We start from the raw sequence: 7,997 nt of genomic DNA, 5'->3' as shown, positions 1-7,997 counted from the left end.
TGAATGCATGGGTGACTAGACAACAGTATAAACATAATTACAATGCAACATATAAAAATATTGACAGCATATACTTTATTATGAAGTGAAAATTTAAATTGCACACTGTATATATGGTAAATACACGCTGCACAATCTACCCATGTAAAATATATATGCATGAAGATAAATTCTGGAAATAGTCATTCAATAGACATTTATTGAGCACCTACTCTGTGCCAGATCATACTGATGAAAAGATTAATTAGAACTGGCCCACCCTCTCAGTAGGTTTACAATCTGGGGATGGGTGGGGAGAAGCAATTCTAGTTAGCTGATAAGAATAGGAGTGAGACCCCCTGGCAATGGGCAAGGAGACACCTGATTGGTGGTGTTGCTCTTATATCAGTCAGGGGCAAAGCAGATGTACAGTCCTTAGTTCATCCTAGCTTGATGCCTGTGGCGGTGGCCAGAGCTGTTTCATGCCTGAGGCACATAAAAAAAAAAGAATATGAGTGAGTTTGTTTGTTTGTTTTCAAAATTCTCTTTAACATATTTACAATACATTTACAAGGAGGCTTACAAAACAGAAAAAGGTCATCTATAAACTGCTGCTCATGGTAATATTAAAGTTATAAAATTCAACCTTCACCATTTCGGATATAACTATCCAAAGCCTCTTTGTTTTTGAAATCTACATAGCTTTGCACGCATTGACTCGATGCTTGCTTTGCTTTCCCATGGGATTGTCAATAACTTGTACACAATGTACCTTCTGGTGTCCTGTGTGCCCTTGGACAAGTTGCTTCACCTCGCTAAACTTCAGTGGCCCCATCTGCAACAGAAATAACTCTAAACTCCACGTAATTGTTTCAGAGAACAAAATGAGACAATGAGTATAAACCCGCTGCGTGAGAGTCAAAGCACTTTGAAAATGCAGGGCATGACAGATTAGAAGATTGCCTCTGTGTTCGTTTTCCAATATGCCTATAGAGCCAGTCTTATCATTCTCTTATTCAATAAATCTGTAATCTGAGTTGTAAATTTATACTTTTACCCATGAAACTCATTAAAGTTATTGTTGTTCTTTATGGAAAAGGACATATGTCTTAAAATGCTATTATTTTTCCTGATTTGTTTATCACACATGAACACACAAAAATAGCTCACCAACAATTCAGTTAAATGAAACATGTCAGCTGCCCTGCACAGTGTTCTGCATCTTGCGGACATGTAATGGTCATAATGGTGTTCTGCTGCTTTTCTAAACTTGGTGGAAGGTGATACTGACCTTTAAGAATAACAGCCCTTTGGAATGAAGACAGCTGACCTGGCATGAAGCAGGAACATCCCTGATGTGTTTGGATGTGCTGAGGAAGTAAGTGCCTTGGACATTGTGACACACCATCGATGCCTGAGGGTGAGAAGAGACCCTGGGGACAGGCAATGGCAGGAACAAAAGGGGATATTTTGAATATAATTTATCTGTCTCAGCAGGTGTCCCCAAAAGATTACACTCCATCCAGCACCCTGGATCTGGACAAACAATGTAGAGAATTCAATGGCCCTTTGTTATTCTTGCCTCTTTCAGCAACAATCTTTCTTAATAACAGCTTTATACATCTCACTACCACCTGCCCTCTTCATGAGCTGTCAGCTCAAGTATCTGTGTATCACCAAATAGACTTATACTTCCCAGTAGGAAATGGAATGGCTTGTCTTTAAGAACCAAGTTGAGGGTGTGTGTGTGTGTGTGTGTGTGTGTGTGTGTGTGTGTCTGCAGCTCCTCAGAGAGAGACCAGAATTGCTAGTATGGGTCTTTCTGGCCTAGTTTTCCAAGGTCTAGACAGCTTGGCTGACTGCAGCTCTGATTTTGTAAGACAGAATTGATTTGCAAAGGGCCAGGAGAGGGCACACCTGGGAAGTGGCCTTGAACTCAGAACAAGAAAGGGGGCAGAAACTGAGGTCTACAGCAAAATAGAAGGTTGAGGGCAACCAGAATTTAGAGGTCCTGATGGGGCCACTGAGTTAATCAGGGCCAAGAGGGAACCAAGTGTCAGCCAAGGGTCCTCCACACACAGGTGGTTCTGTGTGAGTGTGAAAAATAAAAGGTCTGCCCAGGGGGTCTAGTTGGCTCCTTAAATCTGAAATTACAGTGTGACTTGAAACTGGACTGTTGTTAAAATTCCTTTGATGCAACTATTTCAAACTCCAATCCATTACTCACTGTATGTTAAACTGATAAGGAGGTTCTATGATTGCTTAGACCAGTGTTCTCAACCCTGGTTTTTCATTAGAGCCTTTAGAAAATTCGATGCCTGGTCCTCACTCCAGACCATATGAATCAGCATCTCTGAGTGAGTGATCCAGGAGGAGGTCGTTTTTAAAAGTTTTGTAGGTAATTCTAACGGGTAGCCAGGGTTGGGAACCACTGGCTTAGGCTGAGATGGGCAAATGATACACACAGGAAACAGAGAAAGAGTTGTAGTTGAGAGGTTGTGATTCTGCAGCATAACCTCAGACAAGAAAAGTTTCTTTTGTGTTCATGCTTGGGTAGTGCTGGAATATAAAAGTACCAGATGATATGTTAGTATGTTGCAGAGTTGGCAATAGTGAGTTTAACCTGTGGTTACAAGCCAGAAACCAAACTTTGTACACCTCAAAACACAACCTGGACCAGACAAGCTGATGGATGAATAATATATTTACTTGTGTGTTTCAGTCAATTATATATTTGCTTGTATGTTTCAGTCAATTATCAAGTATTCCCAGTATAGAAATGCACTCAGGGTAGCTCAAGATTATAAAGGTTTGTGGTCAAGACACAAATAGCAATTTCAAGGCATCCAGGGATCTGAACTTCCAGAACCAGGAACCAGACACTCAGATACTGAGGTCATTCCCTCCACCTCTCAGTCATTTGGTCTCCTTCATTTCAGGTCCTCTCTCCATACCTGCTTCTTTCTTTCATCACCATGGGCTTCTTCTGATTACTTATTTCACACCAGGCTCAACATGAGTGCTCCAGCCCTAATTTATCGTAATCTTGCAGGTCCAGAACTCAACACTGACTGACCATTGTCACAATGTCTCTTAATTCAAATTTTCAAGAAGGGGAATTTGATCACCAGCAAAGGATGACTAATCTTGTCTAGCCTTGGCTTAGGGGTTAATCTCCTCCCAAGTTCTAGGCTTGAGGTAGAAAATGTCATATGATTCACAGGCTGAACCACAGTAGAACAGGAGACCACTGGAAGAGCAGGTACTTGTGAGGAGCTGTGGGCAGAGCAGGCAAAGCAGTTCATCTAATATTCATCCATAACCAATGAACCACACACCTTTCTTCTTTCCCATCGTCTGCCTCCTGAGATGGGTGGGCATGGGCGGGGGGGTTAAGCATCCAGTCTAGCATTTGAGAGAGGTCATGATGTAAAGACAGTCTAAAAACCCTTGGCCAACATGATTCTGCATGGGTTGTCCTCCACCTGAAACCACTGAAAAGTCCATTCTTGCCAATGGTGAAAGCATAAGGATGTCCAAAACACAGGATCTCTGTTTGTTTAGTTTAATCCCACACTTTCTGCTGCATTGTGGCATATAGAAATGTAACACATTTAGACATTAGGGAGGGTTCTCCTCCCCGTGGGCCGTTATTTGATAGTTTGGAAAATTTGAGATTAACATGTTATTATAGTGGTTTGACAGTTCACTTGAGAGCTCTGAAAATAACATTCTTAGCTTTTAAATGATAACCTTTTACTGAAATTCAAGTGACTCTTTTAACTTAGAATTTCAGCCAATTTGGAAGCTCATAAAAATAGCAGTGTGAGAATTTTATAAACTGTCCAAATGGAGATATTGTGTGTAAACTTAATTTATGGTCCAACACTGACTATTGCAGCAAAGAATTGAATAGTTCTACAGTTTTCTTCATTTCTTCCAGTAAGTCCAGTTGTATTGAGGAGGGGGGGAGGAGGGCAGGAATAGTCTGGACTTGGGGGCCATACTTATAGAGAACAGGCCAGGGTAAAAATCCACCTGCTCCCCCATGTGAGTCTGTAGACAGTCTGAGTATATGGTTTTGTGTGGTTCTTTTTTTTTTTTCTCGTTATCATTGTGTGGTTCTTTTTTATTCATTTTTGGACCTTTGGAGCTAGAGGCAAATGAAGCCAGGGGGTAAGGGGTGGGGAGGAGATTCAGGGAGAAGTGGGGAAAAGACCAATAACAAATATTACCTACTTTCACTTTGCCTAGAGCATGTCACCCTGAAAATCATGGCTGTGGCCTCAATATAAGGCCATCATGCCAATGTGCAATCATTTATTTTAGAGCCTTAGATGGAGCTAACTATTTTAGCTTTTGCCCAAGCTATCAGAGGTTCTGGATGATTCAAAAAGAAGAAGTCTAATATTTGTATTTTACTAACAAAATACCTTTAAACTAAAAAGAGATCATTTATCTGGGCTGAAACTAAAAGTCCTGCCTGCTGAAGTCTGGTGCGGCTGAGTTATCACTATTTTTGTCCTGCAACTTGTTTTATAGAGCGCTGATTAATAGGGCAAAGTCTTTTGCCAGGAAAGTAAATCACATTTTTCTGTTTTCTTATATTCTAACAAGACATAAACCTGGTCTTTAATTAAAGAGTACTATCAGCTTCCGAAATTGGGAAACACTGGGCTGAGAAGATCGTGGTGAAACCTACTGTGTAGAGCTCAAGAGATAGTGGTGGAGAGAGAAAGGAATGGAGGGAGAAAGAGAGGAATTGACCAGGTAACCTTTAAAAGAAGAGATTGTTTTCCTCAAATGTCCCATCTTCTCTCAGTTCCCCACAACTCTGCATATGTCCTCTGACTCTACTCGACACACTGTTCTGCAGATATCCTTTTTAAAAAGAAAGCTGACCCCTTGACACACACACCACCCAATTCATTCCTTTCCCCAAAGAAGTATTATTTTTTTCAAGGTAGCAACTCTGCCTTCAGACCTTCCTGCCCCAATGTCCCCCTTCTCCAGAGCTTCTTATTCGCCTGGCCCCCTTGGTGGCCTTTGCTGCCTGGCCAATGCAACTCATGTGTCACCCCTTCCCTCCCACCTCACCCTCTCTCACAGCCTCAAAGTCTTCTTCACTCCTTTCTATTTCTCCTTCTTTCCCGCCCCCAATCTCATTCCTGGAGGCTCTGGACTAGAGGCAGCCAGCCACTCCTGCATCTCCTCCCTCCTTGAAACCTCTGAGTCGTCCTCGTTTGGGGAGACCAGGAAGGGGTGGTGATGGGCGGTGAGGAAAGCGAATGCGGAGCTAGGAGCCTGACGTCACCGCACCTTGCCTGTCAATCTCCAACGGGGCGCGCTGCTCGTAACCGCCTGTTCTGCCACTGACTGTGTCCCTCACTCTCCCTGGCTTCCGCGCAACCACTGGAGCCCAGCGCTCCTCTCTGGCCGCTTCGCAGGCATCGACTCTGTCCGCTCCGGGGACGCAGCCTGGCGCCCCACCACAGCGCTCATGATCATAGACTTTCTGAAGCCCTGACTCCCCAGGTGAGCAGCCCGGGTTCCCTAGAGGAACTTGGAGGGTGTGGGGAGGGGAAGGAGTGAAGGATAGCCGGGGAATGAGTCCCTCCTAATAAGGAGAAATGAAGCCAAACTTGACCCTACCCCCATCCCCTACACAGACACCCCAACTTCTCTTCCCCCAAGCCTCCTTTCCAGGGGTCTCTGTAGCTTCCAGGACCGCGGGGCTCTGCATGCACAAACTTAGCTTTCAGCACCGCGGACAGCGACCCTGCTTCCCAGCTTAAGCGAACACCCGGAACCCGCTGACCCAGAGCCCAAGCGGGACTCGCCCAGGTCCCACACCCTTAGCTCGGTGCATTCGGATACGTGTGCAGATGCAGTCACCCTTACGGGATTAATCTGTGTGCATGTGAGTGCCTGTTATCCGTGTGTGTATCTATGCAAGAACTCGGATATCTGTGAGAGCACCCGTGTACGTTCCTCTCACCCATTCAATAGGTATTTGTTTGTGGCTCTCAATCTCTGCTTCCTCGCTCTGCTGTGGGGTCCGGAGTGGGGTGGGCAATATGAGCGGGGCACCTGCGCCCGGGGAAGTTCCCTGGGAGCTTGAACCGCACACCTGATGCTCACTGTCCCTCTCCACACAGGGTGCAGTGTCCAGCCGCAATGAACGCGAGCGCCTCTTCGCTCAACGAGTCCCAGGTAGTGGCAGTGGCGGTCGAGGGAGCGGCGGCGGCTGTGGCCACGGCGGCAGGAGCGCGGGACAGCAGGGACTGGGGGCAGCCCGCAGCGGCAGCGGCACTGGGAGGCGGAGGCGTGGCTAACGGGTCTCTGGAGCTGTCTTCGCAGATGTCCGCGGGATCGTCTGGGCTGCCGCTGTCGTCGGTGAATCCATGGGATGTGTTGCTGTGCGTGTCGGGGACGGTGATTGCAGGAGAAAATGCGCTGGTCGTGGCGCTCATCGCGTCCTCCCCGGCGCTGCGCACGCCCATGTTTGTGCTGGTGGGCAGCTTGGCCACCGCCGACCTGCTGGCCGGCTGCGGACTCATCCTGCACTTCGTGTTCCAGTACGTGGTGCCCTCGGAGACGGTGAGCCTGCTCACAGTGGGCTTCCTCGTGTCCTCCTTTGCTGCCTCGGTCAGTAGCCTGCTGGCCATAACCGTGGACCGCTACCTGTCCCTCTACAACGCGCTCACCTACTACTCGCGGCGGACCCTGTTGGGCGTGCACCTTCTGCTCGCCGTCACCTGGACCGTCTCCCTAGGCCTCGGGCTGTTGCCAGTGCTCGGCTGGAACTGCCTAGCAGAGCGTGCCACCTGTAGCGTGGTGAGCCCTCTGACGCGCAGCCACGTGGCGCTGCTCTCCGCGACCTTCTTTGCCGTCTTCGGGATCATGCTGCACCTGTACGTGCGCATCTGCCAGGTGGTCTGGCGCCACGCACACCAGATCGCCCTGCAGCAGCACTGCCTGGCGCCACCGCACCTGGCCGCCACCAGAAAGGGCGTGGGTACGCTGGCCGTGGTGCTGGGTACTTTCGGCCTCAGCTGGCTGCCCTTCGCCATATACTGCGTGGTGGGCAGCCGCGAGGACCCGGCTGTCTACACCTACGCCACTCTGCTGCCCGCCACCTACAACTCCATGATCAATCCTATCATCTATGCCTTCCGCAACCAGGAGATCCAGCGTGCCTTGTGGCTCCTGTTCTGTGGCTGTTTCCAGTCCAAAGTGCCCTTCCGCTCCAGGTCTCCCAGCGAGGTCTGAAGGCCCCCTCTGTCCTCTCACCAACACCACACCCCCAACAAGCCAGCCTCTGGTGAGCTTCTCGGTGCCTGCTGATGAACTCTGAGATCCCAATAGTGTGACCCTGACTTTGGAAAGAAAGAGAGAGAGAATGAACATACACACAACAAACTCACGAGGATAAAGAAGTTTGGTGGCACTTTACATATACAGTGTATACATGTGTACATATATATACAAGTTATTTGTATCTTCTGGAGGTGTTCAGGATGTGGACTTTTCTGGCCTGTGAAAAAACTAACAAGGATGTGGTTGTATACTCAAATTGTACATCACATTTGTCAAGTGAACACATTCCAATACTGCTTAATTATAGCACTTCATTTTAGCTGCTGAGCTGCCAAAACAGTGTTGCCATTTACAAGGGCAGGGGAAGGAGGGTAAAAGGTGTATTTTTGTTGTATGTGATAATATTTTGCTGCCTATACATCAGTAAATTACACCATATTTTGTACACAAATAAATACATTATAAAAATGTAATTTTGGGCATGTGACTGACTATATAACTACATCTGCCACTACTGTCTGAGTGTTGAAGTAGTAATACATTTACTTTAAAAGTTTATTACGTACCATCTCTCTCCTGTGAAAATCTCAATGTAAAAAATCATATGTATTTGCACACCATTCATAAATTGTCACTGAAATACCTAATTCAGATAGTGGTGGGAAGAAGGGGGTAATATATTCATGTAACAGTATTCA

At 46.7% G+C, this 7,997-nt stretch overlaps 1 protein-coding gene and 1 pseudogene across 1 annotated transcript; both read left to right on the top strand.

Annotated features, from left to right (window-relative positions):
• Nucleotides 1-333: 333 nt before the first annotated feature.
• LOC139013386 (small nucleolar RNA SNORA48) lies at nt 334-478 on the top strand (annotated as a pseudogene).
• A 5,675-nt stretch (nt 479-6,153) lies between these two features.
• GPR6 (G protein-coupled receptor 6) lies at nt 6,154-7,723 on the top strand. Its single transcript, XM_070419291.1, has one exon. The coding sequence runs from the start codon at nt 6,157-6,159 to the stop codon at nt 7,249-7,251; it is 1,095 nt and encodes a 364-aa protein (XP_070275392.1). The 5' UTR covers nt 6,154-6,156; the 3' UTR covers nt 7,252-7,723.
• The last annotated feature ends 274 nt before the right edge of the window (nt 7,724-7,997 follow it).

The sequence above is a fragment of the Myotis yumanensis genome, unplaced genomic scaffold (genome assembly GCF_028538775.1).
Source record: "Myotis yumanensis isolate MYYU_CA2020_CCGP unplaced genomic scaffold, mMyoYum1.0.hap1 SCAF_6, whole genome shotgun sequence".
NCBI classification, from domain to species: domain Eukaryota; kingdom Metazoa; phylum Chordata; class Mammalia; order Chiroptera; family Vespertilionidae; genus Myotis; species Myotis yumanensis.
Note: the sequence above shows the minus strand (reverse complement) of the source record. Positions and strands in the feature narration are given on the sequence as shown.